The sequence below is a fragment of the Physella acuta genome, unplaced genomic scaffold (assembly GCF_028476545.2).
Source record: "Physella acuta isolate Inbredline_101_S28 unplaced genomic scaffold, ASM2847654v3 ptg000722l, whole genome shotgun sequence".
Taxonomy (NCBI): Eukaryota; Metazoa; Mollusca; class Gastropoda; family Physidae; genus Physella; species Physella acuta.
Genome location: NW_026732240.1, coordinates 217,972 through 234,734, shown reverse-complemented (window position 1 = coordinate 234,734; position 16,763 = coordinate 217,972). Strand labels below are relative to the sequence as shown.

Here is a 16,763-nt window from a genome sequence, read left to right as displayed (position 1 = left end):
AACTTGAGTACCGTTACAGCTAGGTTGGTGAAATTTTATACATAAGTATTATATCAAAATCGTAGATTACATATAATTAATCCTATGTTAATTTGCAACCTCTGAATATTTAATACATAAAAGTATTAACGAATTCCATGCAAACATATTTTGTGTTTTTTCCTGTGACTTTTTTTCCTGTGACTTTTTTTTCTGTGTTTGTTTTTCCTGTGGTTTTTTTTTCCTGTGACTTTTTTTCCTACAATCTTTAAAATCGTATCATCATAAAAGTTCTTTATATTTGTTTTATAACGTATATATATATTTTTATATAGGGACTAGCGTTATTTATTATTTCTTTCGTAAAGCGTTTTAGAGGCCTAGGTAGTTGCTATTTTTAAATCGGAAACGGAAATACTATCTTCAACTATCGAAACACTTCCTTTTCACTGAAACAGATTGTGAAAGTGTACTGTTCTCCAACGAGCTAAGGCCTATCCGGCGACGTACACTATTTTTTTACAGTCATCTATTTAAAATCTTTTAAAAAAACATAGAAATGGCCGGAGAAGATGAACTTGCATGCGTTTATGCCGCTCTTATTTTGGCAGATGATCAAGTAGCAATCACAGTAAGTTGTGTCCACGCATTTTACTATTTGTATTTTACTAACCATGCATGTGAACAATGTAAGGTAATCTTTCGTTTTGGGTACGTAAAATCGCCCGCGACTAGTATTGTGAAAAACAGGTGACTCCTTAAATTTTAATAATTTCACATTTTGAGGAGAATTTGTATTTAGAAAAATACAGTTTCCTTGTTTCATTTTGATTTATGCACCTGTTTTTAAACGATTAAATTAAAACTTTTCAGTAATAAATTAAGACTAGCGATGTTTCCAACAGATGCAACCATGCTCATGTACTAGGGGAGACTGCTCAAACTTCGACCGATTCGTTTTCGCTTCTCTTCTTACTTCTTTATAACTCGTAAGCTAATCAACATAGCGGTTTCATTTTTTCACTATTAAAAACGTTATCATTTGCTGATTGGTTCAGTATAAATTAGGTTAAATTATGGATTTTTTAAAATAAAATATTCTGTTATTTCAAATACACCATTAAGTTCCTTACCCCTTAAGAGAACATTTGACACCACATTTAAATATCTAGCTTACTCGGTTGACGAGAAAAGAGAGAATTTGAAAATTAATCAAAATTGAAAATGAATGACAAAACAGCGTTCTTGGCATAACATGACGTCGTCGACTTGTGTACACGAGCTTTTAATTCCCGCCAAGGTAATTGCGTCAGCTTAGGTAATTTACTCACCGGAAAATAACAAAAAGCAACTGGTTGATAATAAAACTAGATCTAGTTATTTTATTATTTATTAAATTCTACTCTACATGTTATTCATACCATTTTATGAAGTAATGAACACCTGCATAAATCAAATTACCATAATAAATATTTTTATTTCAAATTCTAATTTTAAATAATAAATAATAAATATGCTTAAAATAATACGATAGTAACAGTTATGATCGTTTATAAATACAAATACATTTTACACTCAATTCACATTATATTGAGTCAACAGTGTGGCAGCTGAGGCTCATACATGGTATTTTTTTTTTTTTTACATTACATTTTTTTTCATCTTGAAAACATGACGTATGTGATTTTTTTTTTTTAAATCTCCAAACATCGTCACTCGCGTGATTGCTTGCTTACGTTTACTATCCTGTGGATGAAAAATCCCACCACGGTCGCGGGTCACCGTGAGTTCAGCAGGCCTATAGTACACGTCATAGCATGAACACGCGTACACGAGATGGTCGGTGTCTTCACTTCTCTCTCTCTTTCCCCCCCCCCCCCCCTCCCTCTAGCCAATTGAAAAACAGACCTACTTCCCTACTTCTGGTTATTTTTTTTAAAAGTTCGGTCATTTTTTTTTTTAAGTTCACATATCAGGCATGCAAGACAGCCAGCCAGTGGCGTAGCGAGGTCGGGTGTCACCCGGTGCGGCACTTAATGGTGTCAGCCCCCCCCCCCTCCCCCAAAGGCGTAGCGACTCTTCCCGGGGACAAACTTTCTTTCAAATTTTCGATTTGCACCCCCCCTCAAGTTTTCGATTTGCACCCCCCCCCCCCCCCTGCAGCCAGCTGTATTAAAAAATATTTTTTAAACTAGATCTTCGTCTAGCTTAAAAAAATAAATAAACGCTTAAAATGCCCGTAAACAGATTATTTAGCGCCAAAAAAAAAAAAGGCCGCTGAACGAGCATTTTTTAAAATACGCAGCAATGAAAAGGGCTAACGGCCGATCAATTAAGTCTAAAAAACGCCCGTAATTAGGCCTAGCTCTGAAAAAGGCCACTGAACGAGCATCACTAATTATATAAACGAATAGGCCACGCAGCGTTGACGAGGTTAACCACCGGTCACGAATTAAATTCAATGCAGCTACTGTCGGCCCACAGTGAAGAAAAAATCAATATACTAATAAAATTACTAATACAAAAATAATTTCCATAATTTTACTTTTTCTGCACACGCTACAATTGAATTATAATTAAAATACTAGACTTAACAGTTCATTCCGCAAAAAACAAAAACGAGTTGTTTCTGTGAGGTAACTAGCGTAACAATGACGTCACGATAGTAAACAAAGCGGACAGAAATGTCTGCATATAATTTCCATAATTTTACTTTTTCTGCACACGCTACAATTGAATTATAATTAAAATACTAGACTTAACAGTTCATTCCGCAAAAAACAAAAACGAGTTGTTTCTGTGAGGTAACTAGCGTAACAATGACGTCACGATAGTAAACAAAGCGGACAGAAATGTCTGCATGGGTACCTCATATGGAAATTCGATATAAAAAAGGCGAATCAACATAACTGTAATTACTCATTATAAATATCTCAATTATATATTTCTGCATTTGTACCAGGGGGTTTCGACCATGTACTGGGCCGTTTAAGGCGGCAGTTCAGTTTTTCCCAAGAGTACTTGACAAGAATAGTGTGTATTAATTAAAACCACATATCTGGCGATTTTTTTTGGTTATTTTCAGGCATGGCGTCCATTTATTTAGCATATCGCATTAAAATAATGATGAGAATTTGCGATATTAGCAGTTTTTTCATTGGTCGTGGATAGGACCCCTAAAATAAACGTAAAAACCGTCAAAAAACGACGCGTGACGTTTCAGGGTCAGAGGTCAATCCAGCCATATAAGCAACAATCCGGCCTAGTATAAATAGTTAACCAATCACAAGGGAGAATATAAATGCTATATGCAAGGCTAGACACTGACCCCACTTCGTTCTGTTTGGTTTTAACTTTGACCGGGTTGCTCAAACTTCGACCAGCAGCTTGCTCTAACTTCGACCGCTATAAGCCTATAGGGTAAAGTTCCGCGTGAGATCAAAACCTCGGTGGGATCACATTCCTGTTTATCGCTTCGTATATTTGTTTGGATGTTTTATACGAAACTACCAATATCTGCTGTAAACATGTCCATTTCTAATTATATCCAGGTCAAATTCTTTTGTTTCCCTCCTTCTGGAAGACTAGTTTTTAAATTTTCAAGTTTCGAGGTATGACGTCGTCGGCCATTCTAGTTCCCCCCTTTGAAAAGCACTAGGTCCCGGATGAGATGAATAAAACCAACCAATCAAAGCTTTTATAACTAGGTTAACTATAAATAGCTTCTATTTATGTGCGGGATACTGAACATACTGTAGTTAAGGCTATTAAAACAATCTTGGAGGTGAAATGGGGGTGATCTCAGCTGGGGTAACGATTTTTGTGTTTTAACCTCGCTGAGTACACCTACGACTTGAGGTAGACTAGCCTAGATCTAGATGCTCTATATTAGTTTTTCTTACTAAATCTAGAATTTACTCAAATTTCAAATTAAACATGACTACTGAATGATAGACATCCATATTTAATCCATTAGGCACTAATTTTGAAGTTTTTAGTTCATTTTAAACTAAATTACTTAATTTAATATTTATTGACACTCACTGCCATGGCCAACACACCTCTCCATGACAACTCTACTTAAGCTTGAACGTAAAGAAAACCACAAATAGGTTAGACTTTTTAAGTGGCCATGTACCCAGAGTTCCCCACTAGTGATCATCAAATAGCGGTCACGTGGTTTAAAAAAATCAATAAATTTGGTTGTCATTCAAAAGTCGTGTCTTATTTTAAAAAGTGCATGCAATATTTGATTTATTTCTTCATATAATGATAAAACTAATAATTCTACAACCTCCAATTCATTTTTGTGACCTCCGGGCTGATATTTTAGAAGTTCTATTAATTTGAATGAGACCGACTTTTGAATTTAGCCTCCGTTCTCCAAACCAAATTTTAAAATGCTTTTCTGGCATATCTAACCCTGCCACTTATGGTTTGTTGTTATGACACGGAAATCCCGCCATTTTGCGCGTGGTAAACATTTTTAAATGTAATTAGTTGAAGGTCTCTGGAATTTGGCCGTAAAATCTCCGGAAATCAAACGTCCGGTCCGGGCGCCATATTGTTGTTAGCAACCGACCACGCCTCCAAGTTAGCGAGAAATACTACTCTATATTTCTAGCTAAGCCTAGAATCTGTATACTTTCTATTTTTTTCTGTTGTTTTAAATTATTTTAATCATCTACCTCTTCTAAATCTAGTTGGTGTCTCTCATCCAATCATATGTTAAGCAAATGTTATGTCTTGTTAGTGATTGTTACGTCCCTTTGTTTTGATTGTTATAGTTGCGTCCCTTGAGTCATCACTGGGTCATCCGTAATGTGTAGTTAATAAATTTAATTAACATGTTTTTTATTTGGTTTTGCAATCTATTAATCAATTATACAATCAACATTACATTTAAATGTGTAAAATGTTAAATCAATTATTAAAATTGGATCAAAACGTAAAAAATACGCTAGTGATCCCAAGCACGGACAGTTGATCCCAAGCAGGTTCGTCACTAAAACATGAATATCTCAAATACCATGCGTATGAATACAAAATACATCATGCATATTAGAGTAGAATGGCAGTGGAGTAATAAAGTACTTTCGGTTTGTTTCAGTGTGAAACGGTTACAAAGCGCCCGATCAAAATCGGGAGTTTGGAATTTTTCGCTATGTGTGATCTCACGCGGAACTTTATATACATTATTGTTTTATTCATATGGGAAAAGGCTTAAAATTGTAAATAGATTAGGGCATTATAATAAACAATATGCAGATCTATGTTATGGTACAAATATTTAATTTGTAGAAACTAGAGACTAGAGATGGGACAGAAAGGGCAGGGTGGGGGCATAGATCGTTAGGTCCTTCAATAATTATGTCAGTTATATTTAAGTATAATGAAAAAGAAATGCTCAGCTGATTAAATTATTTAATAAAACTATAGATAAACGTGATAGTACATGCAAAGTTATGTTTTAGGGTCAAGTTTTTCAGTCGGTCGAAGTTAGTACTATGCCAATTTCAAGTGGTTTTAACTTCGACCGATTTGTTTTTCAAATTTATTTTTTACATTTTTGTTTAAATTAAAAAAATAAAAATACACACATATAGGACTGCCTTTATTTACAAACGCTTTTTAAAATTTTATTGTATGAATTAATTGTAATTTGAGCATTGTGAAGCACGACACTCCTAAGACAGCAAAATCTCAATTCGTGATTTTCCCGTGATAGAATTCACTGACAAGTTGTGCCTTAAATTTGCCGATCAGAAGCGCAGAAATGGTTAAAATAGTCATGACCTTAGAAAAAGAAAAAAGAAAATCCCCCACAATTCAAATATGTTACTAAATGTATAATTTATTTTGTCAAATGGCAAGTATTATTGGTTCTACTTTCCAAAATCTAATTCCAAAATGAGGTACCCACGCTGACATTTCTATCCGCTATTTTTAGTATCATGACGTCATTGCTACGCTAGTTGCCAGACTGAAACAACTAGTTTTTTGTTTTTTACGGAATGAACTGTTAAGTCTAGTAATTTAATTATTATTAAATATTATTCAATTGTAGCATGTGCGGAAAAAGTAAAATTATGGACATTATTAGTAATTTTATTAGTATATTGATTTTTTCTTCACTGTGGGCCGACCGTTGCTGCATTCGTGACCGGTGGTTAACCTCGTCAACACCGCGTGGCCTATTCGTTTATATAATCAGTGATGCTCGTTCAGTGGCCTTTTTCAGCGCTAGGCCTAATTACGGGAGATTTTTAGACAATTGATTGGCCGTTAGCCTTTTTCATTGCTGCGTATTTTTAAAAAATGCTCGTTCAGCGGCCTTTTTTTTTTTTTGCGCTAAATAATCTGTTTACGGGCATTTCAAGCGTTTATTTATTTTTTTAAGCTAGGCGTAGATCTAGTTAAAAAAATTTTTTTTATATACAGCTGGCTGATATGACGCGAACTTTAAAAAAAATGACCAGAAGGGAAAATAGGTCTGTTTTTCAATTAGCTTGAAGAAGGGTGGGGGGGGGAGAGAAGTGAAGACACCGACCATCTCGTGTACACGTGTTCCATTCTATGACGTGTACTACAGGCCTGCTGGGATTTTTCATCCACAGGATAGTAAACATAAGCAAGCAATCACGCGAGTGACAATGTTTGGAGATTTTATTTTTTAAAAAAAATCACATACGTCATGTTTTCAAGATGAAAAAAAGATGCAATGTAAAAAAAAAAAAAAAGACACTACTACTCATGTATGAACCTCAGCTGCCACACTGTTGACTCAATATAATGTGATTGAGTGTAAAATGTAGATGTATTTATAAACTATCATAACTATTACTATCATATCATTTTAAGCATATTTATAATTTAAATGAAAATTTTATCAAACGCTGGGAGCATTGTACGGTCTTAAAGAGTTGAGCAAATTTTAGCTACTTCTGGTCATTTTTTAAGTTCCTTAATTTCAATAATAGCAAATAAAAACCCGAATTCGGCAAATACAGAAGTATTAAAAAGGGGGTTAGGGCATGGCTCAGTGGTGCGACTTTAGCTGCGAACTGCTTTTGTCACTGCATAGTTTCTATGCTTAAGGTAATTATGGAAAGGGATGGATTTTGGGAGTGTGCGAAGACTTTTTTTTTTTTTTTTAAAAATTCGATGTGTAGGAATTCAAAACGTAACATACATTGTTAGTAGAATAGTTGCTGAGTCAAATAGTTAAGGAATGAGACCTGGTTAATAGGTATAGTCTATACGATAGATATGTGTTCACGGAATATAGAAGCAAAGTTGGTAGCCCACGTTCCGGTAAATAATTTCCTTGCTAGTAGCCGTCTTTACACAACACTTTAACACCATGTCATCATGCAGTTAGTCACTCTTTACCCATCTAAGACACATCCTGAACACATCACATTACCCTACCCCTCTACCGACCACATTGTATGCATAAACTATTAAGAAATAGAGATAAACACCAAAAAAAAACAGTCCATGTTTTAGTAGAACAACAATTCCCATATAAAATTTGATTATCAAGCAAGGGAGAATTTTTTTTTTATATTACTCATTGGTCGCACTAAAGTATCTGCTAACACTCTGCAAAGGGGGGGGGACATGCTGAACAACTGAAATTGGGAGCCAGATCCTTGTGTCTGAATTTCAGTTTTACTGCACGGGATTTATCTGAAAATGCTATCTAGTAGACATTTGTGAAAACTAATTTAATTCTTCCCTGGTCTTTAAAAAGATTTTTTCTTGATTTCAGAGTGAAAAAATTTCCACTTTGTTGAAAGCTGCTGGAGTTTCTGTGGAGCCATATTGGCCAGGTATATAATTTTCAGTTGTAACAAATGTATAAAAAGTGTGTAGTAGCCTCTGGTGCATCTCTTTTTCTTAACCCTGATGATCTAGTGGCATGGTCCTAGTGGCTGGTATACCATCTTGTTATATATAATTAGCGGCGTACTGAATTAAACGGCGCATGTATTTTAGTGCTGGAGATGTTCATACATTGTAAAATTGATCCTGCGCCTGGATACCAAATTTGGCTTGATTATCTCAGATGGTTTAACAGTTATAGGCAAAGTAAGCAACAGATAAGTGAAGATCGGTTTTGACCTGGGAGCTCGGGAAATGGGAGAAATTAGGCTTGAATGATTAACTCTTACTTGTGTTTAGATTCTGATGTGATTTTATTCTTAAAGATTTTAACAGCTGTAACATATTATATTATGGATCTGCCCAATTAGTTTTTCTAAAGGGTATTCCAACTACATTTTTCTGGGCAGTAATTAATTGTTCCAAATTCATGCAAGATTTATAAGTTGTTGTCTGGTGCACCTGTAATGGGGTTGTGTATGGTTACATTATCTACAAGTCTTTATCTGTATTAAGGCTTTCACGTGGTGTAAATTTTTCTGAATACTTTTTGCTAGGTCTCTTTGCAAAAGCCCTGGAGGGTTTGAATGTTAGAGACCTGATTACTAATGTAGGAAGTTCTGCTGGTGCTGCTCCTGCAGCATCTGGTGCTGCACCTGCTGCTGCTGCAGAAACAAAAGCTCCTGCTGCAGGTGAGATGATTACACCAAGTATTTCTAGTTTATGATAATGACCTCTCCTAATTACCTGCTTTATGACAATTTTGCACCCTGTTAATTTGCAGAAGAGAAGAAAAAAGAAACTAAAAAAGAAGAGTCTGATCAGTCAGATGAAGACATGGGCTTTGGTAAGAGTCTTTCATTTGTAGTTCTTTTCACCACTTCATTATTTGCGCTAGGAAATGTAATACAAGAATGCGCAACATTTTTCCATTTTAAAAACAAACTGACAGTTCTAGCATTTTTTGCTATTGTTTTGCCAAGTTGAGCTTGTTTTCGCGTAATCTGTCATTTCTGCATTATCGAAATTCAAACAATCGGATTAAGTTGATTCTATTGTGTTGTGTGTTTAAGCTATTACAGTTAGCATTCAGAATATTTTGAACTCTTGATTATAGAGATAACACTGAGGTACTCCGTGGTTGCATCATGAAATTAACAATAAATGCTGTTTAATACATTATTACAGGGGTCGGCAACCTGCGGCTCGAGAGCCGCATGCGGCTCTTTTGATATCGAGATGCTGCTCTCCAGCTCCTTAAACAAATACTAATATTAATAATCTTAATTAAAAAAAAAAAATATTTGAAATTTAAAAAAATGTTAGAGGCTCTTTAAAACCAGGGAAATTTTGAAAATTGTAACTTTTGGCTCTTCCGCTTCAAAAGGTTGCCGACCCCTGCATTATTATATACTTTCATTGAGAATACGTTTCTTTTAATAAGCACTTTTTGTGCCTTTGTAATTATTAAAATGATACTAATTTTAAAACAATTTAGAAAAGCTGTTGTAGGTAACCTACCTTAGCACAAGGACTGGGGAAGGGTTCTGAGATATGCTTTAGTAGCAAATGAGTTCATAGCTGACATACCATAACATTTTAATCATCCTTGATAGGGATTTATGAGATGCTAATTTTAAACCATAGTTTTTAGAACACCTGGTTGTGGGTTAATTGATCAGTGGGATTTTCTGGTATTCTAACATTTATTTTACTTATTTTGTTTGTCATGTTAATTCTTTTTGTGTAACTGAACTTTTTTTTCTCTGCAGGTCTGTTTGATTAATTCATGGGTCTAGATTGTTTCAATAAATATTATTCAACCTGATTTGTTTTTTCTTCACTTTTTTTTTTGTTTGTGGCTGTCATCAGGTTAAAAACTGCTTGAATGTTAGAAAATTAGCTGTACCGGGATTTGTGGATGTTTTTTTTACAATACTTTCCTTAATGTTTACATTTTATACTACTAAAGATTTTTCAGCTGTGAAATGAGCTCCTTATTAGTGCTTGTGCCAAAGTAAATGTAATACAACTGTCCTTGCTACTGGAACTGCTAGCCGCTTACCTATTTGTAAGTGTACTGTTTAGGTCAAATAGATGTACTAACTAAATGAAAGTTTTTACTAAAACCAGCTTTTTTGAAAGTTGCAATGTCAAGTACTTTTGATTCGAAGTAAGTGGGCACTAAATTTTTTAAATATATATCTCAGTAGTAGTAGGAAAAAAAGGTTATGGCATCTAACACTTTAAAAAGTTAAGAGTTGTGTCTCGTCAAATTTTTTTCAGGCCTCCATAATAAAAAGATCTACATCATTTATATTTATTGAAATTTAATGAAATTGGCTTTTCTCACTTTTTGAATAATTGGAAGGGAACTAAAGCTTTTTTTGAAACATCACTACAAATAAACGGAGTGATTTCCCCTAAAAATTCTTTGGGAATGGCAACTCTGGATATGCATGTACTGTAGACGAAAATTTTAAAAATGTAATAGAAATCTCGTAAAGAAAAGAATTGCGCAAAAAATGAATGTTTAACAAAATGTGTATAATACTAATAATAGTGCGGAATATTATTAGTACTTTATAAAAAATTTTTTTTTGAGAGTTCGGAAACCGCGTAAATTACTACTATGTACTTTATAAATATATTAATACTAATAGTTTCGCTGTCTCTCTATCTATCTGTCTGACAAGAACGCTCTAGAGAAAACACAAGGAAAATAAAAACATGCATAGTAATTCGAAAAACGAAGTATGACGTCGACACATTTAGCGCACAGAGTTGAAAATAATCTCAAGCCGGATAGTGCACACATTGATATGACGTCATTGATTTGGTCTAATCTAAGTGGTTTGCGTGAAGTTTCTTTCATACAATTCTTCGGGTAGGGGCGAAGCCCCACCCCCGCGTAAGAACGTCTGAGCCCCCCCCCTCTCCCCAACTCAAAAGAAATTTCCTCATCGATACTCTATAATAAAATTACCGCCTAATTAATGTGTCTAATCTAAAAAGTGGTTTTCTTGCAATTTCTTTAATGCAATTCTTCGCGTAGTGGCTATGCGCGACACCAGTGTTTCTTTCAGACTTTTTTCTCCACGGAGAGGGGTGAGGGTACTTGAAATTTTCGGGGGCGGGGGTAGAATTTTCGGGGAGGGGGCGGACACTGGAAAAAGTAAATAATTATATTTCGTTGAATGGGACGGTAGACATGTTTTTTAGGGAGGGGGGGGGGTGGGGGGTGGTTTTAGTTTAGAGAAAAGAGACAGCACTATCAGCCTAGCGCCCGGTGTATCCTTCCTCAACGGGCCATTTTTCTCGTATATTTATATGCGTTTAAGATTACTAAGGTTTTGACCCCTCTCTCATTGAACTCTGGCCTTTTTTGACAGTTAAACGCGTTTTTTACAAATACCTGCAAAATGTACAGAATTGAATAGCCTTTAACTAAATTTTAAAAATGTATAATAAACTAAATATTAATTAATACTAATAGTTTCGCTGTCTATGTATCTATCTGTCTGACAATAACGCTCTAGAGCAGTGGTTCCCAACCTTTTTCGAGTGGCGACCCCCATAAAATTAAAAAGCCGAAATTAGTATGGAAATTAATAAGCACTAAAGTAAGATTTTCTAGTAGACTTTCAATATGAACTACTCTTGATAACTGTTTAAATAGCATGAGTAAAATTGTATACTATTCACTTAACCTTCGTGGTTAACTTTTTAATTAAAAAATAAAATTTTGTTAACGCCAACCTATGTCATTATAATTATCTTAATTTTGTTTTTAATCAAAGAATATTGTTGAAAATATATTATCGAAAAGTCAATCAATTTTACGTTTGGGTATGAATAGTGAATACTACACCAAAATTGTGTCTGCAGTTTTTCATCTTACTCGGAATCATTCTGTAAATTAAAGAATCCATCTTGTAATTCATCGGGAATGCTGGCAACATCAAGGGAAGAAGAGAATGGGTAATGCGTAAATGCAGATTCTTTTTTCAGCTCAGAGAAATAACGATGCGGTTCGTTTTCAAGAGATTCAAGATGCACAGAAATCGCTTCTTTCAAAATTTTAATTATCTCACAATCAGATTCATCTACCACACCGCAGAGTTTCTCAAATTTACAATATTTCCAAGATTTGTTTTATTTACCGATTTTGCAGCTTTGATAAAAATGCCCCGAGATTATCATGGAAAGTTATAATATTCGTTCATTTTCCCTGAAGCTTCAGGTTTAAGCTTATCTTGATGTTCGAACACATCTACTAGGTATGATACTCTCTCCAACCACTCTGTCGTTTTAAGTATACCAAAAAGTCTTGTTTCCTTTGCACTTCCAAGAACAATTTGAGTTCAGATATCAATTCAAAAACACAACTTTTCGTTTGACAGCCAGCGTACTGTAGTGTAGAGGAGAGCAGAACGTCGTGATCTATTTTGATGTTTTTGCTCAGTTCTTTGAAGGCTCCAGATTTTATGTAATTTACGACTTTTACTAGCAATGAAGTCTTGATGGCGATTGGTTAGGGAAAACGTGGGGCGCCGAAGTAAAAGTTATATTACTATTGATTAGATAATACTATTGACTTTTATTAGGGAGCTTGTAGAGAGTCAACAGTATTAGAAACTGTAAGAAAATCACGGCGCCCCACGTTTTTGATCGCTTATAGTAGAGTGATCGCTTGCATTATTGTGATGTATAGCATTTATTTTCTACTTTATAGTTCAATCAGATAACGTGGGTTTTTAAAAACTTTTTTAATGATTATTATTTTCTACTTTTTAGTCTTTGTCTGTTTGTTTGCATTAAAATCTTGCTATCGATTTTATCTTTTCACTTTTTTTTTTGGGTAAACGAAGACAACTCGTAAAAAGACAACTCATAAAAAACACGTTGTGTGAATACGTTACTGACTAGAACACATAGATTTGAACCCGTGTCGAGTGGGATAGCAATCGTGTGCTCGACCATATCGTCTCCCCCATACTGGCCACCAGTTGTTACGGTTGTTTGTACACAAATTACAGTTACTGGGTTATGTCTCTTTTCCCCCACGTTTTTACTACAACGAGCCGACCCGCGGCGTATCATACGCCGCTATTTAGTTGATTTATTTTCTACTTTCAGTAATTCATAATTTGTGAATTCGACAGTACCAATGCTGCCACTGAAAATATTTCCTTTAAAACACTAACCCCCTCCTTTCCCCTGACCCTACACCCCCCCCCCCGTGAAAGCAGTTACCTCCTGTAAGTTTAAAGTCGGTTCAAACTTAATTATCTGCCCCTAATAGCCGTCACTAAACCTGGCTGTACGGTTTGTAAACATTAACGTGACCACAACTCAGCAGACCATGTGGGGGTGGGGTAGGGTGGTACTGGTAGTGATAGAGAGAAAGAGAGGGGACTGTAAGGAGGCGCTTGCAGCTTGTTTTCTAACGGCTCGCAGAGGAGAATTATATATATAGATTATATAGCGGACTAAAATGCTCAATAAAATGTTTCCATGGATCAATTTAGTAATAATAACAATTGAATATTCTATTGTCATCCAAAACAAAGCTTCCCTGAAAATTTCAGCGCGCTAGCTAACTGGGAAGTGCCAGAAATTTCGATCGCAAGATTTGATTGGAAAGATGGAGACGAAAGCAAGTTAAAGAAAACGTGGGAAAAAACAAAGCAGAGGTCATCAGAATCAATAACACCCAGGACCTGCCCATACAGCTAAATGGAGAAGATTTACGTGAAACAACACATTCACATACCTGGGAAGCGTGATCAATAAGGACGGGGGAGCAGACGAGGACATAAAATGCCGTATCAACAAGGCTAGAGTAGATGTGCCTTCAACTCGCTGCGCCCGATGTGGAGGTCCACGGCCCTGTCACTCCGGAGCAAAATTGGGATTTTCAACACGAATGTTAAGGCAGTGCTACTCTATGGCTCGGAGACCTGGAGGGTTACGAAGACAAATACTGATAGGCTACAGGCGTTCGTAAACAAATGCTTACGACATATACTCAAAATAAAATGGCCAGACAAAATATCAAACAAAAACCTGTGGCAAATTTTAAAACAACAGCCGATAGAGAAAGATATTAAGGCCCGTAAATGGGGATGGATCGGACACACGTTAAGAAAAGAAAACATTGCAAAACCTGCATTGGCCTGGAATCCCCAGGGGAAAAGGAGGGTGGGCTGGCCAAGGAAAACATGGAAGAGAACGGTTGAGGAGAAGGCGAAAACAGCTGGGCTCTCATGGGCACAGATTGGAGGGGCAGCCCAAAACAGAGTCCGCTGGAGATGTGTGGTTGCAGCCCTTTGCTCCCCAGGGGCCACAAAGGAGTGATGATGATGATATATGCAGGATGCCAAATTAACGCATGCTAAGTGCTAAGATAGCCATTCTAAAACTATGGGCGCAAAAACAAAAAATGCACTGCCCATAAGAAATTGTAATTATTTTTTCCTGCAGAAACCTTTTTGGGAGTATTCTCGTCAACTCGTATGAACGGTGTTAAAAACAGCATCAGACTTTTATTTTTTATGTACCGTTTATATGGAAAAAGGGCACTCTGCCGGGGGGCTGCCCCTGCGAAATTGAAATATTTTTCACAGAAACCCTTCCAAGAGTTATCTCAACAACTTGCTCAAGTTTCATGGCGTTCAGATTAAAGGTGTAGTAATGCATAAATACACAAGCACACATACATTCATACATATATAGAATTTAAAAACCGGGTGTTATTAAATCTATTAAAACTATTGAAATGTAGTTATAAACTTTTTCATTTTTGTAAAGATTTGAATTTTTAATACTTTTGGTAACTTAATACAATTTTAAACAAGCCAAAAAAAAGTTTTTTTTTCTTCAATTTTATCACTGAAAACGTAATCAAACATGGCAATACTAGACCTAGGTCATGTGGTAAAAAAAATTAATTTTATTATTTTATGGTCAAAATGTTGAGCACAAATTAATACAAAGTGGGGTTTTTGAAGGATCCAATCATGGAGTTTCTGTACAATCAATTTAACGAAAGTGAAACTTTAGGTTGATACAATACATAGAATTGAAGCCTTGAACTTTAATGCAATAAAGTAATATTTTCAATATCTCAGTATCTTTTTATAACATTGATTTAAAAAAAAAAAAAATAATTTCTGTATGTTTTTCTAAAGATTATTTCTGACCAACCGCTATAACAAAATAAAAAATAACGATCGTACTCATCTAGTTAAAATCAGCTGCCTCCAAAAAAATATAGATCTATCCCTATCATAAGTAATATTTAAATAATGTAAGATAAAGATATTTCAAATCAATAATTACTTCATCATTATATTTTTTTTGCTTTTGCATTTTAGCTTAGATGAACACTTGATAAAAGTTAGACTGGTTATTTATACCAATTTGTATTTCGAGGTTTGAAGCATTAATCCATAACCACTTTTCAGAAAATCTATTAAAATAGCCCAACTGTAGCAATGGTTTTTTAATCAACCAACTTAAATTTCTGTAGATCATAAGAAGGTAAAAATACATTTGTTGTTTACCAATACATGTCCACTTCAGATGTATGGTGTACTGGGTAAGAATTTGTATTCTTAAAAAAAAAGAAAAAACCCATTCACAATTGTTAAAATAATAGTAAAAATAAACAGCATTGAAGTGAATCATTATTTTCCTATTTTAATTCTTTTTGACATGACACATTAAATGAATAATTGCATATATGACATCATATAATAAAAAGTTTACTTGCATATTTAGCCACTCTTTTTTTTTAAAGTATTTAAAAATTTTACAATTATATATCTCATAGTATTAAACTGGCTATCACAATATTTCAGAAAAGAAAAACCATTACAATAATTACAGATAAAACATAAATAGGCACATTTCAAACACAACTTCTGATAATAAAAAAACAAGTTACATTGATTTATTGTTGGCATTGTTTAAATTTGCTAGTGACTGAAGATTTAAAGTATAGAAATTTAAACAAAAAATGTAATGCTACTTATTTCTTTAAGTATATGTTAAATCTTACATAGTACTACAACTAGGCTTATTGTAGATAGCTATAAACACTGCCACTTTATACTTAAACTTCACTTAAAGATTAATAATATTCAAGGGTAAACTGACATTCTCTAAAGATGTGTGCTGCCAAAGGGAAACAATGGCCGAGGTTAGGGGGAGGTGGGTGGAGCAGTGACAGAAGGGAAGAAAGATGTGAATGTAGAAGGATTGAAGGAAGAATAGACAGTGAGTCAACTTTTACAATAAAATTGGGTTTTAATTATAATTAATTCAAATTTCAGAGCCTCCAAGGAGCAACATGGATTAAAAGATTTTTTATATTGTTAGGTGAAGAATAAAAGATACAATAATAATCATAGTAAACTTGACTAAATGTAATAGGCGTGACTAGTTCTCATAACACAACTAACGTGTTGTATAGTAAATTTTATACAAATTAAAAAGCAACTATTTAGTTTACTATATTACAATCCTTATTCTATGTACATTATTACTAGCTTTTAGAATAATTTTGTTTCTATAAAAATCTGAAATTTCAATTCCACTAGTGTGATCTAATAGTCTTTGTCAACTCTTGCACTTTTTAAAAATACTACCAGTTGATTATTAATTTGATGGAAGGATTTAGACAACATTAGGAATTTTACAGAATTCCATTAGTAAAGTACTGAAAATTATCGTAAAGCTTTGTTGTCAGAGAATGTAAACTTGCTTCCACTAATCCATCTACAATTAACTGCAACTGTTCTTCTGTTGATGTCATGTGGAATCTATCTTTCAAAGCTCGGAAGGCACTGAATCCCTTATTAAAGCATGGAAGCTGAGAGCCTGTATAAATT

The 16,763-nt window shown here is 34.6% G+C and overlaps 2 protein-coding genes across 4 annotated transcripts in view; one reads left to right on the top strand and one right to left on the bottom strand.

Annotated features, from left to right (window-relative positions):
- Positions 1-398: 398 nt before the first annotated feature.
- On the top strand, positions 399-9,694 carry LOC131949963 (large ribosomal subunit protein P1). The gene is made up of 5 exons (XM_059311935.1): positions 399-610; positions 7,754-7,814; positions 8,424-8,558; positions 8,651-8,713; positions 9,639-9,694. The coding sequence occupies exons 1-5, from the start codon at positions 539-541 to the stop codon at positions 9,650-9,652; spliced, it is 345 nt and encodes a 114-aa protein (XP_059167918.1). The 5' UTR covers positions 399-538; the 3' UTR covers positions 9,653-9,694.
- A 5,036-nt stretch (positions 9,695-14,730) lies between these two features.
- LOC131949959 (phosphatidylinositol 4-kinase beta) overlaps positions 14,731-16,763 on the bottom strand; it is a 46,562-nt gene continuing 44,529 nt past the window's right edge. For all 3 annotated transcript variants that reach the window (XM_059311929.1, XM_059311931.1, XM_059311930.1), the window contains exon 15: positions 14,731-16,752. In XM_059311929.1, the coding sequence (XP_059167912.1) occupies positions 16,568-16,752 (185 nt within the window). In that variant the 3' untranslated portion in view covers positions 14,731-16,567. The remainder of the gene's footprint in view (positions 16,753-16,763) is intronic.

What these genes read in the sequence shown, in the direction of transcription:
- LOC131949963 (XM_059311935.1), top strand. Translation starts at nt 539, where the DNA reads ATGGCCGGAGAAGATGAACTTGCATGCGTTTATGCCGCTCTTATTTTG. An exon ending in TGTGGAGCCATATTGGCCAG is followed by an intron (nt 7,815 to 8,423) that starts GTATATAATTTT and finishes ACTTTTTGCTAG; the next exon opens with GTCTCTTTGCAAAAGCCCTG. An exon ending in AACAAAAGCTCCTGCTGCAG is followed by an intron (nt 8,559 to 8,650) that starts GTGAGATGATTA and finishes GTTAATTTGCAG; the next exon opens with AAGAGAAGAAAAAAGAAACT.